This window comes from Anopheles arabiensis, chromosome 2 (genome assembly GCF_016920715.1).
Source record: "Anopheles arabiensis isolate DONGOLA chromosome 2, AaraD3, whole genome shotgun sequence".
In the NCBI taxonomy this organism is placed as follows: domain Eukaryota; kingdom Metazoa; phylum Arthropoda; class Insecta; order Diptera; family Culicidae; genus Anopheles; species Anopheles arabiensis.
Window position 1 is genome coordinate 73,436,588 of NC_053517.1, and position 17,447 is coordinate 73,454,034.

Below are 17,447 nucleotides of genomic sequence, written 5' to 3' on the forward strand. Positions count from 1 at the left end.
AATGGCACTGAATGAGCTAACCCCCCTAAACATTCACTCTATACATCTTGGGTGTCGGACTGTGCTCCACTGTTTTTCTCTTTCGCTCGTACGCGCAGCGTCAGTCGGTCGGAACTGGTACGCAACATAACAGGATTGGTTCTGTCATCATCACCTTCCATGTATGGTGATCGCGGCTGCCCCGAAAGCTGCAGCAGAATTTGGTAAAAATTGAAGACGAATTTTGCTTTCCAAAACGCTCGCCATTCGATGGAAAACCGCTCCGTTGTTGGCCCAGTGGTGCGGGGAAGTGCGATCTGGCCGTAGTGCGTGTCTGTGCGTGTGAAAAAAACAAGTGTGTTCTTTTCAGCGATTAGATGGTTAGTGCGTTTAGAGCAGCCTTTTGTCTTTCCTGACCCGTTTGCACACTCTAGTCTGTGGCAGCAAATCGAATGGAAACGGAGGGGAACAACACCAGCAGCAGCAACAAGAGCAATAAACACGTGAAGTTCCACCGTAATCCCATATCGATATGTTGCCACTTTCCCCTTGTGGTAGTGGTAGTGGTGGTGGTGGTGGTGGAGGTGGTGCACGAGGCCAATGAAAAACATTGTGCACAATATTGAAGCTTGAACGCGTCCATACAGTGGCCCCTGTTCTGCCACCGTGAAGGAGTGAGGAAGGCAAGCCCGTGATGACCATCGCACACCACACCGTGTCCAAATATTCCGAATCCAAGCAAACCTGCATTCTGCAGTGCGAATCGCGACGCCGTTGAGCTTTTTTCGTGCGTCCGTGAATATTATGTGAGCCATGTGAGTCAGCATCGAGGCGTGTAGTGTAGTGTTGTGCCATTTGCGTACGAAAGCGGTCTTTTGCACGTCGCTATCGCGTTGGAAGTGGTTTGTAGTCGGGTGGTCCATTAACTTGTGGTAGAGTCGCTCGTTCTAGTGGCGGGGAAACCAGTAGTGGGCGGGTGTATGGGTAGAAAACAAAAGAGAAGGTGCAAAATCATGTTACCGAAGGTCAATACGCGTGTCGAGACTTGGGCAATTGTTGTTCGCTGCTCCTATCGCATCGACGACCGACCCCTCTTTGGGTCGGTCGGTATTGGATGGTTTCGTCATAATATTCGTCTCTAGCTATTGCTTCTCTAACCACGGAGTTGATGTTTGCCAGTTGTGAAGCACCTTACTTTCTTTTTTGTGTTGTGCATAATAGGGAACCCCTGACAGCTTGTTCCGAAAAGACACAGAGAAACAAGTAATCGAAAAAAAATAAAACATGAAAGAAGCCGAAATTTAAGCAGGTCGTATCCGGTTTGCCCGAATTGTTCGGCTGAAGCAGCAGCAGCAGTGCCCGCGATGATGATGATGACGATGAGTTATGACGATGGATAAATAGAATTGTGTATTTGCAGTACGCCTGATTGAACAAGCAGCATCCGGCAGATTCTTCTGGTGCAGACGGTTCGCGCAGTAGGCCGCGTCGGATGTTGTCCTTAAAGAGCACATGCTGCGGCACTTGTGTAGTGGAACAAATAGTCGAAAAAATCTAACCGCTTGTGTGTGTGCGCGTGTTTATGTGTGTTGTTTTATGTGTTCTTGTGTCCGAGTTTTGCTTTTTCTTCTACGCCTTCAACCTGTACACTGCAGCTGTGCGATACGCCGTTTTTTGTTTTCTTTTTCGAGCATAATTCTGACTGACCGACTGGTAAGTAAAGAGATTCAATGTACAGATGCACATAAGTACTAAGGGATGGTCCATTTAATGTCTAATCTTTTTGCAAATATTTTTGTGTTGGACATTTTTTAAAAGATTTTTGCTAAAATTTGGGTGTTGTTTAATTATGTACTACAGGGTCCTGAGGATTTTTACAAGTATCTTTTTGTTTAATTGGTGAATAATTTTGTTTTTGTTTTAAAGTATTAGGTTTACTATTTCCCCCAAAGGGTATAAAAGTTTATTTGTTATATGCGTGCCAAAATGACTATTTGTAGCAATTTTTAAGTTTTCTGTTTTTGTAAAGCGAAGCTATAGAGAACTGGGAAGGTGTGTAACTTTGTTTTCTATATTTTTGTCAGTCAAGTTGTCGTTACAATCAGGTCAGGTCAATTAGTAATGTATTATCAGGACGACTAACTTACACACATTCTAAAAATCGACGAAATTAAGCATGGCATATAATCCCTTTCGTAATCTTGGAGGAGTATTCCAAGGGTTCTCATAGGTTTGGGCTTGGGACACTTGCTTGATTATTTCTTATAGGAAGTGATCCTCATATGTTGGAAATTGGACTCTGGGACCCTTTTTGAACAGGCTGCTTAGAAATTCCTATTGGATTTGTGCAATAAGGGTGCGATAATGTCAAATTCCCGTTACATTAGGTTCATTTCACCTAAGAAAGAGTCAATAAAGTGACCCACAGCTATGAAAACTCCTGGAAAAGCTGCATTCGGTTTTGAAGCACTATTGAACATACTATTCTTATGATTGTTTCATAGAATTGTACACAAAATTAACGAATTTATTTAGTTTCGAGTTTTACAACTTCATTACCAATTGGTCAAAGGTATAACTTCGTTTAAACTCTTTCTGAAACTATACGATCCGTTTCACACGGTTAGTTCTAGTGTCTGTAATCAACAGCAATGTTGAGCGCTATCGATTGTACGAAGCAGCGCCACGACCTTGTCATGCTTTTTTTGCGATCGAAATTAAACGATTATCCTTCAATGTTATCACTCGAAATGTGAGCACTCTTTCGATTGTGGAAAGCAAACATTTTCTAAGCTCTTTTAGTTATGGCGGTAAGTCCCTAAAAACGAAATAACGAAATTTATAACAAATCGAATTCAAATCGTAAAATTAGAAACATTTACTGCCGTCCAACTAATCGTGGTTGTAAAAGCTATTTATCGGTAAATGCACTGAATGACATACATTCTTGCTGAATGTTGCTAAAGGTGAAAGAATTCTATCCAGTTGGCGAACTAGGTTGCCAGCAGTGTGCAGTTAACACCAAAGGAGGAAAACCGTGTGACCCGGTTCTTGTTTGGGATCCTTGAGCCTATATTGGCGTGAACTAGGGCAACATTATTTGCTTTGGTTTCTTCCGCAGCCGAAAGTTCCGCAGCCGCAATCCATGGAGGGACGTGCCGTTTTACATGAAACTGATAATCAGTTAACTACTAGTACGTTCGTTTTTGTTGCTGTTCAGCGAGAGGTGTTCTCAAATTCAAAAATATGTAGTACTGTAATTCAAAAAGGCTCATACTCTGTAATACGCGAACATTTACTCGATAGTCACGTATGGTACGTTTTATCGTAAACGCAGGATTCCTGTGCCAATAGTAAACACATACACTTATCGGTATTGATAGTCAGACCAAATAAATAATCTTATCTCCTGTGCCATTTCCCGCGTACGATACTGTTAAACGTTTTGCAGTGACATTGCAGGGCGAAGTAATTTATAAATTACCGTGCCCAGTTTGTTTGTTGATTTTGGCATTATCGCGTTTATCACAACGTTTGCCTGTTTGCGTAGTTTTTTTTTTTTCTACACGAAACTGATGAGTAATGATGGTTTGTGATATCTGAAATGAGCATTGTTTTTATCTTTCCCGACCCTTGCTAGGGGTTTGAGGCGCTATCGATCTCATTATTGTCAGAACATGATGCAAATTGCACATAATGCACTTTCTTTGATTAAACAATAATTTCACCCTAGCGGTGAAGAAGTTATGTGTTAATTATTTGGAATTTTTGTTTTAACATGATTGTATTGTAATTTTCGTAAAATGAAGCTGTTGAAAGAGCTCTCCACCAGCTATAAGCACAAGGAACGGGAATCGTTCCTCTGGCCCGATATTGGAACCAATGGCAAAACCGAGTGTAATTAGCGAAAGGTGTCGAAAATAATCACGTTCTTTGCTCAGGGGCAGCTGCCAAGTTTTTCACAATGGTTTATGCTTGTATGGTACGGCGCTATGTGTGTGTTGGAAGCATAACATCCTCCATAGTTTTCAGCTGTATTTTCTAATTTTGACCATGTCATACTAAGTCTATTGTTGATGCGTTAAATTTGGCACATATTGACACGTCGCCTCTTCGGGCGAGAGCTGGCCGTTGTTTCTGCTGAAAAAGAAGCATTTCGCTTTGCAGTGCTGACCAACCCTCACATTTGGTGGTGGTTTTATGGAGAATAATGTTTAAGGGGGTTTTCTCCGTAATTTCTGTAGTAGGTAATAATAGAGTTGTACAGCTTCTTTTTTGGTTCACGAAGTATACAAGTATACTTTTTTAATAGTATCCCCGATGCTATTTGTTTTTTTACCTTTTTATATTATCTTTGACTATTGGCAAGACTTTATTAAAATAGCTAAGTACAGTTGTTTTATGTGTGTGTGTGTTTTTTTTAAACTAAAAGACTGGGTGTATGAGCAACACGTTAAAAGTAGCCTTAGTATGACGACTGCGTAGTGTAGTGGTATACGCACCGGCTGCTATAAAAGTCGAATGGAGTTCGATCCTCATTCCAACCAGTTTGTTGCCCCCAGAGTAACAATATAGTATTAGGGGGTGGTCGGTCACTTGCGTGTTGTTTCAATTTGACAGCTAGTACAGCTTTAAAGCTAGAGTAAGTTGGCCAGAGGGACAAATACACACACAATATTATAATAATTGATGTGGTGATCAATGTTATCTCAGGTGGTTTAAACTTCTACCTGGAAATGCATCGGTTTTGACAGGTAATAGTACGTTTTCAATCATCTTTTTTTAGTTTTGCTGGCTTTCAAATGTAAACATTGTTTTTCACCGCGTGTAAGAAGTCACTCCACATTCTGATATTTCATTTTCATCATACAGGGTTTGCCAAGTCACTTTCGAATGTGTACATAATTATTCATCGTCTCCAAGATGTTTTTCAACAGCTCTCAAATGGTGCATTTGTTTCATAATAAAATTTCAGTTTTTATACACAATTTTCAACACATCACAAAGAGCTTTCAAACTCAATCCAGCTTAAGACATGTTCAAAATCATGCTGAAGAAATCAAACATTATGATGATGGCAATGAAATATCAGATTGAAGTAGATTAACATCTTGCACGCGGTGAAAAACAATGTTGACATTCGAAAGAGACTTGGAAAAACCCTGTATTATGTATTTTAATTATTTTACGTTTGTTGACCAGGCTGTGTTATGGTCATTTTGTATGAAAAACTTAACTTAGTTTGAGGATGAGGTGCAATACTTTAATGTACCGACTTTGAAACTAAGAAAGAATGTCTGAGACAGGGTAACATAACACAATATCAATTAGTAGACAATTTAGAAACAATTATTAGAAACTTTAGCCCCTTGAGCACTGACTATTCCTTTTGCGTGGCACCAATAAGTATAGATAGCCTATATAGATCGGCATGAACGCGTAGGTCATAGGTCGATCGAAGAAACAAAAAAAAAAGAATAATAGAAATATCATCAGTTCATAAGATTACTAAAATATGCTACAACGTTCAAATAAAAGGACTCATAACTTTCTAGCACACCTAACCGGCTTAAGACCGGATAGCAAAAGAAGTCGGAAAAATGGACAGTAAAAAACAAAACCTAAAGACAGTCGCGCGCGTGTGTGTGCGTGTGTGTGACCGAAACCGATCCTTTGATTAGCTTATTATGTGTGGTCCGTTAATTAGGTTTGCTCGCATTCTGCATTTGGCCGCATTCGTCCCGAAACCAAACAAGACGACTGGACAGCGATTTTCTTCTGTTTATTTATATGCATATATATGTAAGCCATCTGGACAGCGTTGAGTAAGCATCCGTACTATGTATGTGTACTGTTTTGCAATACGTTTATTTAATTTTGTGTTGCGTTAGGGAAGACGTTAATTATTGGATGAGCCATTAGCGCACCGTTTATTGCATTTCTTGTTAAAAACTCATGGTTGTATCAAACCATACACCAACTTTTTTAGTTTTTTTTTTATATATAAACAGCTCAATCACGCGTCTGTACACGATTTCTGCATGCATGAATTAATCATTCGAATTAAAATGGGCACGCTTCAGAAATGTATGAGACAGCACTAAACAGTAAAACAAATATTGAATCTAACGACCCGATGTTGATTGATTTCATTCCTGCCGTGTTTAAATATTAGCTAATGAAATGACCAAGCAGCACACGGAGCCATCTGTTCCAGCTTGCAGACTACTAAGCGGGCCGGTCGAACTCATTCCTTTTCATCTCTTTTCCTTTTCTCATTTTCTCAAACAGAAATGTAAACCTGCCCTTCCTCGTCGGGGACAGTCGAAGAACATCAGATGAAACGGAGCTGTTGCTACAATTTGTACACTATCAGGTTTGTAAACAGTAACCGGCGCTTCCGAATCTGGCCCGTGGACAAGAGACTGTACTGGAATAGCAGATCGAACCGGGTGTACAGGTCATCACTCCCCACCCAAGCAGCTTTTAATATGAATTATTAAAATGATGTAATAGATCCGGAAAGTGGGTTTGGCTTAACTATTTTTCTGTGCTGTGCTAGCACACCTAACCGTACAGTAGCGCGCAGTAGCAGTGGACCAACAGGCAGGATAATTGAAAATGGCACCGAGTCAGAAGGTGACGAAAAAATGGGAAATATTTGCCGGCCGGAACAAGTTCTTCTGCGACGGATATCTGATGACGGCACCAAACTCGGGTGTCTTTTACTTCACGGTCATACTGATTACCGCTACCAGTGGACTGTTTTTCGTGTTCGAGTAAGTAGCTTTCTCGCTAGTGAGTATCGTTTACCTTTGCATTACAGCCTCTTTCGATCGCTTCTCATTGCAGCTGTCCATTTTTGGCACAACGCATCACGCCCGCCATCCCGATCATCGGCGGGATCCTCTTCGTTTTCACGCTAAGCTCCCTCTTCCGCACAGCCTTCAGCGATCCGGGCATTATTCCGCGTGCTTCGCAGGACGAGGCGGCCTATATCGAGAAGCAGATCGAGGTGCCGAACTCGCTCAACAGCCCCACCTATCGGCCGCCGCCCCGCACGAAGGAGGTGTTCGTGAAGGGTCAAACGGTGAAGCTCAAGTATTGCTTTACGTGCAAAATCTTTCGCCCACCGCGGGCCTCCCACTGCAGCTTATGTGATAATTGCGTTGATCGGTTCGATCATCACTGTCCGTGGGTGCGTATCTCTGCGCCAACAGTGGTTGGTGGAGTTTTACAAACGAACCTTACACGAACCAGCATTTTTCCTGTATTTGCAGGTGGGCAATTGCGTTGGCAAGCGAAACTATCGGTTCTTCTACATGTTTATTGTCTCGTTGGCGTTCCTAGCAGTATTCATATTCTCGTGCACAACGACTCACATAGTAATGTGTACGTATGCCACCTTCGTTATGTCGTGATGGTTGTCGATCGACACTTATGATGTTTTCCCTATGCCCTATTACCTGATTACAGTATTAAAGGAAGACAACCAGTTCATTGACGTCGTCAAGCGGACTCCTTCCAGTGTGATAATAGCGATAATTTGTTTCTGTTCTGTGTGGTCCGTTATCGGGTTGGCTGGATTTCACACGTATCTTACTACAAGTGATCAAACAACGAATGAAGATGTAGGTATCTATGAAACAAATGCCGACGCATCCCCTGCACACTTCCCACTTTGTAATGCAAATATCATTCCCTTACAACGCCATCCCCATTACAGATAAAAGGTTCATTCAGCTCGAAGGGTGGCCAGCAGGCAATAAACCCGTACTCGCAGGGAAACATTTGCCTAAACTGTTTCCACATTCTGTGCGGCCCAATAACACCGTCGCTAATTGATCGGTAAGACACACAGCACACCATCATTCGGACGTTCGTTGTCACCGTTGTCAGGTTGAGGGGATGCGGAATGTTTTTGTTCATTGTTTCTGATGGGTTTTTTTAGGCGCGGTGTCGTTACGGACGAGTATCGGACGCAAATGCAGGCGACAGAGAAGTACAACAGTGCCACTGTTCCACCGTTGGTTGTGATGCAACCGGGAATGGACACGCTTAATAAGCATTACAGTATGGAGGTAAGCAAGATTATTCGATATTTTAGAGAAGTGTTTGTAGTTCAGATGGACATAGGTATTACAGAGTTTTCCAGGAGTTCTCATAGCTGTAGGACAAAAGACACTTCATTGACTCTTTCTTAGGTGAAATGACCTTACAGGTTTTTCCAAGTCACTTTCGAATCGATGTATCGATATTTACATTGTTATTCACCGCATGCAAAATGTTATACCACATCGATCTGACATTTCGTTTCCATCACAATAATTTTTAATTTCTTCAGCATGATTTTCAACACGACTCAATCTGGATTGAGTTTGACAGTTCTTTGTTATGTGTTGAAAATCATGTGTTGAAACTGAAATTCCACGTTGAAACAAATAAACCATTTGATAGCTGTTGAAAAACATCTTGGATGCTGTGAAGAACAATGTTTACATTCGAAACTGACTTGGAAAACCCTGTATCTTGCTTAACCCTGTAACCGGGCCAAATTAACTAGTTATTGTACAAATTTTGTTGACACGCGACTTCAAAACCCCGGTGAAAAAACGATGGTAGTAGCTCGTTGAAGTGTTGAAAATCATGTTGGCGAAACTGAAAATTATTTTGATGAAAATGAAATATCAGATCGACGTGGAATAACATTTTGGGCGCGAGGAATAACATTGTTTACATTAGAAACTGCCTTGCAAAACTCTGTAATGTAATGGGAATTGGACTCAATAGCACCCTTATTGGACAAATTCAATAGGAATTTCCAAGCAGCCTGTCCAAAAATGCTCTAAGAGGCGAATGAGGCCAAATGGCTCAAAGTCTCTATAAAAATAAAGAAAAAAAGACATTATTTGCAATAGAGTCCAAATACCATCATATGAAGATAAGAAAGTGTCAAAGAAGTGTCCCAATTCATAGAAAACCCTGTATAGTAAACAGTCAAACAATATAGTAAACATTCGAACATATGATGATAGCTGATGGACTTTGGAATAATTCATCAAATAATAACATTATATTGTCGCTCTTTGACAATTAAGTTTAACTAACAAAGTTATTACTTTGCCAAAAAGGTCTCAAATCATGGACACAGTCTATCCAATAGTGTCCTATTAGTCGATGCGTTGACGGTAGGACGGTAGGAAGCATCAAATGTTTTGAACCACTCATACCAGTATGGCATCCGAGATATGAATTGTATTAGAACTGCAAAATTGTACAAATATTACCAGCTTTTGTTAAACCCTTGTTTGACAATTGTTGTCAATGATTTAAGTAATTTATTGTGTCGCTCAATTTGAAAAAAAAATCCTTATGCAAACGTTCAATGTTCCTTTTGTTCGCCTGTTTTAGCATGAATTGCAAAACGCATCGAACGGTGGTGGCGTTGGTGGAACCGGCGTGTACCGGCAGCGTAGCTACGATAACTTACAAAACGGTAAGTCGACCTCACCAGTTTCTTCAGTTAGCAGCGGTGCTATCACTAACCTAAACCATCTGAATGTAACTAACTCAAACCATGCAACGGCAGCCACTGCTAATGCTGCTAGTGCTGCGACTAAAACGAACCTAAACAACCATCCTCCACCACTGAACCATCTGCAACTATCATCACAATCTCCATCACAATATAATAATTTATCCTTGTCTTACGTGAACCTTTCGCCAAACCAACCGCAACCGCAACTGTACCACCATTCCGCGAATTGTAATCTTCTCAATCTCACTCACTCGCATAACACTCCCAACAACAATACCAACAACCGCGCGTCCTCTAACAACGCGTCCTTTCGCAATCGCCACCCCCACCACCGCCACCAACAACAACAACAACAACAACAAAACCAACTGCTGGCACCATCCACGCCCACCAACATCCTGAATAATGCAACCAATTACGCGACATTCGAACGGGCGGCTCCGACCGTCGATCCGCTGGGATACGATCATTCGCCCTGTACGGCGACGGTATCGCTTCAATCGCTGCTACTGCCCTCGAACCACAACCATCGGTCGGAATCGCCAGTTCCGATACCGACCAACTTCAAGTACTTTGCACCGCAGTCCAAGTATAGTGCTAGCGGGGTCAGCATAGCCAACGGTGCTGCCGGTGGCGGAGCGTACTGCTACAGCGACCAGAGCCAGCTGCTTGGATCGTCGCTCGGTGGAGGAATCTCGCCCTCCACGGTACTTCTGCGTGGAGGTGGCGGCGCGGGAACAATGCCGCTGCTGAAAAGCCAGTCCGAATTTCTTCACAACACACAGCACCAACCGCAGCATCCTTTAACGCCCAGTGCAGGGACCAGCGTTTCGCAGCAGCATCTGCTGCAGCAGCAGAAGGCGGCGCATCCGCTGCACACCATGAGCCTCAACATGACGCTTCCGCGCTATCCGTACCATCGTAACCGTGCGATCGGCATCCGCAAGTCTTCGCACGATCTGCAACTGCCGATCTATCAGCACCACCCACTGGAGGATGGCAAGCAATCGAATGGGCTCGCTCATGGTGCGGGCGCTTACAGCGCAGGGCTCTACTGTTTGAGCAATCTGGGACCGGGTGGAAACAGCACGAACAGTCTGAACAATCACTTCAACCCGGCCGCAGCTCCTGGCGCCGCCCCCATCGTGATACCGTACAGCAACGGGCTGATGCTGAAGAATTCGTCGGCCTCGTCTTCGTCGTCGTCCGGTGGCTCTTCCTCGTCCGCCTCGGCCTCGACCGCTACCATATCGTCCAACTCGACGTCCTCCGCTACCTCGTCGTTGGATCGACGGTGCCGAAGCAATCTGCTCCCTTCCGGTTCGGGGTCCGGCTCCTATCTTGCCAGTTACGATACGATCACTACGCTCTCCGATCAGCAGCAGCAGCAGCAGCGCCAAAACGTTGCCCCGCACACCTGCCCCAACAGCCCACGGACAATCCGGTGCGGCAGTCCCAGTTGCAGCAGTGAGCTGGATCCGATGCTTCACTCGAAGGGTAGCGGTGGGGGTAAGCAGCACGGAAGCGGGGGATACCATCGACATAGACACCACCAGCAGCAAGCAGCAGGCGGAGGAGGAGGAGGAGGATATGCGAAATTCTACCGCAAGCCATCCTATCAAATGAAATCGTCATCCTCGCCGACGCCACCGATGGTGCTGCCGTCGCCCCTGGCCGGGCCCGCATTCGGTAGCGGTGGACCGGGAGGAACCAATCCCGTTTCCCCGGCCCTCTCGTTTAGCCAGTTTAGTCCCAGCTTCTGGAGCGCAAACACGTGCGTTTCGTCGAGCAATCGGAGCAGCATGCTCAGCACGGCCAGCACGCCGTACGTCGACTGTACCAACCACCACGGTCTGATGAATGGTAGTGAGGGTGGTGGAAGTGGTGTTGGTGCCGGTGGCAGCGGTGGTGGAATGGGCGGCGAAGGAACAGTAGCAGGAGGTGGAGGAGGAGTAGGAGTAGGAGGAGGAATGGGAAGCAGTGCCGGTAATAACAGTCCGTACGTACAGCGGCGTGGCGGAAGCGATAAGCAGCGCTTCTCAAACGTTTTCGAGTATCAGTTTAACAATTTCGATCTCAACTCGATACACGAGGATGCTACGAACGAAACCTAGCATATACTACATTTTTAGTTTTGTAATTTTTTATAATTTCACAATACACTCTTCACTCCACATCTCTCTGCCACCTCATTGTCACTACTACTACTCACTCCCCCTGCTCCTTATGAACTATTCGATCCGGTCACTAATTACGCACACGTCTGGTGCAAAGTGCGAATGTGCACCACGGTAATGGCATATCACTGTGCTTCGAAGCAAAACGACTGGTTCTTGATTTTATCCCATTTTTGTGCAGCTTTCTTGCAGCGGTTTAAATTTTTTAGTATTGTTTTGTTTTTCAAGGGTATTTTTTGTTTCGCTTTAGCGTGGTTTTTGTTTTGGTTTTGGGACTGCACATTCTTGCCCATTCTGGGTTTGCTCTGTGATCTGTGCAAATGGTGTTTTTTGTTGTTGTGATTGCAGTATGGTTTTATGCCAAGAACAAACAAATTCTCTCCATAGTCATTTAGCTAAACGTATCTTTTGAATTGCAAATATTGTATTATCGGTTGCAAATGGACGTTGAAGTAGCTTTCAAGATGAAGTAAATCATAGACTAATGATGATGTAGCAAATGTTGTCTTGATACTACGCACCGTACGGGGTGAGAGTTGTTTTTTCTCATTTTAAATTATTCAAATTCTACACCTGAGATAATATAAACTATAGCAAATATACATTTTTTATATCAACTCATAGACATTTAAACTGCATTCAAAATAGGCATAAAGATTTAGAAAATGTGAAGAAAAAATTACAAAAATCCTAAAAATGTACCAATCGTTCGAACATTCTAGCAGCATTCTGCGCTATTGAGCAGCTTCTTAAATAATAGTTCTTATTTCCTGCTCGAAAAATGTTAGCCAGTTGTTGTTGCGTTACCAGCAGAAATGACTACTATTGGGCATAATAGCTAAGTGGGTTTTAAAACAACAAAAAGTAGCAAACATGTTCTAGAGAGAGAGAGAGGGCGTAATTCCTAGTTACTTCTGCTTGATTTTGAGTGCATTGCTTCGTTTGCTAGTTAGCTAAACTCCATGAACATCAACACCATTTGTGTCAAGTGTATCGTAGTACGTACAAGATCATTCAACAAAGTTGTTAATGTTTATGATTCGTGCTTATCGTTTGCATCGTATTTCATTATTTTGAGCAGGAACCAAATTTGCAGAAGATCACATCCGTTGATTTATCCGTTTCCACTACACGATTTACTACATCGTTTGCTCTGAAAGAGAAACAAGCAAATCCCGTTGTTGTATAGTTGTGATACGAAAACCAAAGGTTTAATGCGCCATTTAAGCGTGGCAGAGTTGTGTAGGGTAAATACACAAGTTAAATGAATAGTGTGAAAAATCCTTCAAAAGGAATATAACCAAAAAACCTGACCATTGTTAAAGAGATCTTCCAGCCACAGTTTAGGAGTTGTTGTTGATTTTACGTTTTTTGAAACATTTATGAATTGCCTTATTCTACAGCGAAATTTACCACAATTTGTATGTTACATTCTGGTGCAAAATGCAAACACATGTACCATGTGCCGCTTGTATTAATATTTTCTTACTACAGAAACTATTTTATTTTTAATTTCGATTGAAACAATAAAAAGATGAACAAGAATTATAATTTGAATTCAATGTTAGAAGCCATGTTTTCGTAGAACAAGTTTGGCAAACCAGATATAAAGCATTCAGCATTTAGCCAGTTATCTTACTAAAATGTTACAAAGGAACAGAAAATTGCATCATGACAGTTATCCCGGACAGGACAGGAAAACCCCAAATAATACAATCAATACTAGAAAGAAGGAAGTGTATCATCTTTAGTGAAATTATTTTTTTAAAATAGAAATATGTAAGAAAAGATAAAACAAGTAGAAAAACTTATATTTGATAGTTATAAAAAAGAGAGGAAACATATACAGTACAGTGTCGGAGGAATATGCGATGCGTCTTGTCGACTAGCAATTGGTTGAGGATTCATTTTCTCGCTGTGGGTCACAATTGGAACAACCCCATTCAAATCTAAACACTTTTCTTTACTTTCGCTCTCTCACTTTGCGCCGAGCCTATATTTACCTACTAACCGTGCCGTGCCGGTACCAGTGTTTTGCGTGTGTTGCGTTGGGTATCGGTGAGTGTTGTTACGTATTTTCTAAAGCCAAATTGATTCACTCAACCAAATGTACTCCCTTACTTTTGAGTATTTTTGGCAATCTACTACTTCTTCTCCCTTTTTTTCTATCCCAAGTTATCAAATTTTCAACTCTGTTTCATTTATCTTGTTTACTTTTTGTCCATCAATTGCTTCCATTTGCGTTTTTATTTTTGTGCTGATCCGCTGCCGAGCTCTAGAATGTACTGTATTGACCTGTACCTATTTTAACGAGAAATAATTCGGCGCTTGGTTTTCCATCTTGTATTTTCCGATAGGATGTAGAAACTTTTTGTTCACTATTCCTGTTTTGCTCCTGTTCAGTTTTTTCTTCTTTTTTCAAAAATTTTGTTGCCAAATCCCATTACAGGCGGTTTAGTTTTGTGTTTAGCTTTTTTCACGTTTATTTGTGATTTTTTTGTCTAAAAACTAGAAACTTTTTCTTGTTTCACGATAAAAGTACACTACTATTGCATTAATTATTCTAAGAAAATTAGTTTAGAAAAGAAAGATAAAAGACTGAAAATTATATTTAATTTAAATTAAACATAAAAACAACAACAAATACTCACATTACAAATCGTTTTCATTGATTACCAAAACGAACCATTATACTCATTTAAACATCCTAACCTATGTACTACTAATGTGCTACTAACAATGCAACTAAACTCCGTCAGTAAATTGTAAACAAATCTACTAACATAACCGCTGGTATACTGAATGTGTTTTGTTACATAGTGTTACGTAGCGATAAGTTGTTAGATTTTATTAATGCTTTCTTTCCGCAGCTAGATTAAGTTTTGGTTAATTTTATGCAACTCTTTCCCCTGCGAAACGGTTGTCTTGTTTGTAAGTCACAAATTCGATGCATTGGCTTTGCAAAAAAAGAGCATATTTGCATTGCATTTATTATGCAACGAAATTCGAACTGGAGTTTTCCTGCTCTGTATTGATTGGTTGCATGTGTTTTATTCCCTTTATTCGCTCGTTCGCTCGTTCGTTCGTTTAATTCGTTTGTAACCTGCCGCTTAGTAACCCATATTGGTACCCATTTACTTTGTAATTATTATTTCGCTATCTTTACTGACTAGCAACTATTGCTAAACAATGTGTTGAGTATTATGGGCGCCATTGTTTATCATTGTTCGTTCTTTTTCCTTGTTACAGATAAATCCAACAGTGTGGCGCATTTGGTCGAAAACGAGGCGCCCCTATCAACGACCGGGAATGTTTCGATCTTATCGGGTGGTGCCGGTGGTGGCTTAGAAGATACCACCACCACCACCGTTCTGCTCGACGAGGACGGCATGGAGCTGGAAACGAGAGGCATGGGCGGTGGTCCATCGATGGACGACTCCAGCAATCAGCTGACGGGCAGCTATACGAACCTGTTCCGCGACTCGATGAGCAACGGTGTAGCGAACGGTCCGAGCGGTGGAGGGCAGCCGGGAAAGCCCAACAACAGCTATCATCATCATTCCAGCATGATGATGAGCGAGTGCGACAAAATACAGAGTGCCGATGAGATTATCAACGTTAGTGAGCTGATGATGGTGTGCAGCGTGAGCGGTCACGAAAATGTGTACAGTAATGTGCCGCCCGCTCAGATCTCGCCGTCCGGATCGGCGGTCGGTTTGTTGGCATCGCCCAAGCGGGCCAGCGTGGGCAGCAGCAATGTGTCGGGCGTCGTGGACGTTTCCAGCTCGACCGTCGGGCCCAGTGGCTATCAGCACGTATACTCGAACGTAACCAGCCCGTGCGGGCCGGCCGCTGCCGAACAACTGCCCACCGGGGTGTCTACGGGGACGGGAGGGATCAGCGGTAGCCAGCAGCAGCAGCAGCAGCAGATTCATCCTGCACTCGGAAACGGCAAACACCATCAGCAACAGCATCATCAACATCATCATCATCCTCATCATCAGCTAGCATTAGACGATCCATCACAGCTGCTCAGCTCTACGTTCATTAGCAACGATCTCGATCTGGACGATCCGGTGCTGTCCAGCTCCTTCGCCACGGCGACCAAAAGCACCGCCAACACGATGACAAAACTGCACCCACCACCAGCACCGTCCTCAGCCGCTGGTGGCCCGATGGTGGCCGCGCAGCAACAGCATCTAAAGCAACCCCAAGCAATGATTACCACGATCGAGATGAAGAACGTCATCAAAACGCTCGACCCGAATGTGATCATACAACAGCAGGCGTCGTCGAATGGTTCGAGTGGGACGACAGCGGCCGCCTCCTCCTCGGCGAATGTGATCGATAGCAATGGAGGCATCGCATCCATGCACAACAGCACCACTACCACCACCAACAACAACAGCCACACCGAGTCGCCGATGTTTATTTCACCGAGCGCCAGCCGGATGCGGCTGCTGCAGGAATCGACGATGATCGATACGGCGCTCGATCTGGACAGCTTGGACGGTTCGATCGGCAACCACTCCCAGTCCTGCCTAGTGAAAACGGCCATCGTGTAGTAAAGAGGGGGTGGAGGAGTCGGGGTGGGAGGGCTGCATGAACAAACCCGTTCCAAAGATACATTCCCATGTGTACTAGATGCGTGTTCGTGTGTTAACGGGCTACAGGCGACGATTTGACAGTCTTCTAGTGAACAGGAACATAGAAACAACATTGGCGAGATAGTTGCCTCAAGGAAACGACACAAACATAGCGGTAAGAGTGTGTAGAGTACGCCAAACGACTATTCCGTGTAGAAAAAAAAACAACAATAACCGTCAGGGAAACATCAACCCGCCAAACCGTTTCCTCCGCCAGTGTGCATATTAGAGCTAGACAACTCTCTTCGCCAGTGTACACACACACACACACACACACATACACACAAACACATCCCGGGGTACTAGATGAGTCATGACGCGGCAGGAACAATATGATAGAGAAAATTCAAATGATAGACCTATCCAATTAGTGTAACACGTGCAAAAAGAAAAAAAACAATAATTCTATGCACTATTCCTTTACTGTGTGGACTTTATGTTTGGACACTTTCAACCATATTTTCCCGCCCCGTGGTTTTGCTTTGTTGTGCTTTTTTCTTTGCAAAGTTTATGTTTTTCCTTGTTGTGTTGTGGTGGCGCGCTTATGCTACGATTATTACATGGAGAACTGGCCGGCAGAGAGATACACAGAACGAACCAACAAAAAGGTGATAGGATCCGATGGCACCGGGCGAGATGAATTTGAACCGATTGCTAGAGTGATAGAAGACAACGACAGCGATTGCGATCGCAGCATAAAGGAAACGTGGCGTGTTTAACTGCTTTACGACACTAATACATAGGATGTATATTTTTTTTCTTGTCTGTTAAGATATGTAAATGAGACACGAGGGTGGAAGAATTCGGTTGCAAAACGACGCGACGGGATCAACTGCCGTAAGGACCGGGGAGGATATACAAGTTTGTTGACCGATTTGTGTTGCCAATGCCACAATTGTTACTTGCGACACAGAGAAAGGATGGCTGATAGGGGGGAATCGAATCAGGGGAGGAAGCGGGGGAGAGCACTGTATGCAGATTGAATGAAAGATCCGCGTATGTTCAACGATGATGATGAGGTTTATGCGGTTTGATCGTAAAGTAAAGTAAATAAACAATTGTACAGAATAACGTTACTTCACCGATAACATATTTTATTATTATATA

General features: G+C 43.0%; 1 protein-coding gene across 7 annotated transcripts; it reads left to right on the forward strand.

Annotated features, from left to right (window-relative positions):
- The first annotated feature begins 91 nt into the window (after positions 1–91).
- LOC120898188 (palmitoyltransferase app) lies at positions 92–17,416 on the forward strand. Of its 7 annotated transcripts, none has more exons than XM_040303670.1 (11): positions 92–203; positions 1,201–1,692; positions 6,271–6,758; positions 6,832–7,177; positions 7,260–7,371; positions 7,456–7,610; positions 7,706–7,827; positions 7,931–8,060; positions 9,391–9,475; positions 10,064–11,516; positions 14,944–15,057. In XM_040303670.1, the coding sequence occupies exons 3-11, from the start codon at positions 6,601–6,603 to the stop codon at positions 14,945–14,947; spliced, it is 2,565 nt and encodes an 854-aa protein (XP_040159604.1). In that variant the 5' UTR covers positions 92–203; positions 1,201–1,692; positions 6,271–6,600; the 3' UTR covers positions 14,948–15,057. The 7 variants fall into 7 exon arrangements, with proteins under 7 accessions (XP_040159604.1, XP_040159605.1, XP_040159601.1 ...); XM_040303671.1 differs by having other exon boundaries at positions 1,400–1,692; XM_040303667.1 differs by having other exon boundaries at positions 95–359.
- The last annotated feature ends 31 nt before the right edge of the window (positions 17,417–17,447 follow it).

Bases quoted from the DNA above. Each gene is read 5' to 3' on its own strand.
- LOC120898188 (XM_040303670.1), top strand. From the start codon at position 6,601: ATGGCACCGAGTCAGAAGGTGACGAAAAAATGGGAAATATTTGCCGGC. The intron at 7,828-7,930 runs GTAAGACACACA...GGGTTTTTTTAG, and splicing joins ACACCGTCGCTAATTGATCG to GCGCGGTGTCGTTACGGACG. The intron at 8,061-9,390 runs GTAAGCAAGATT...CGCCTGTTTTAG, and splicing joins ATAAGCATTACAGTATGGAG to CATGAATTGCAAAACGCATC.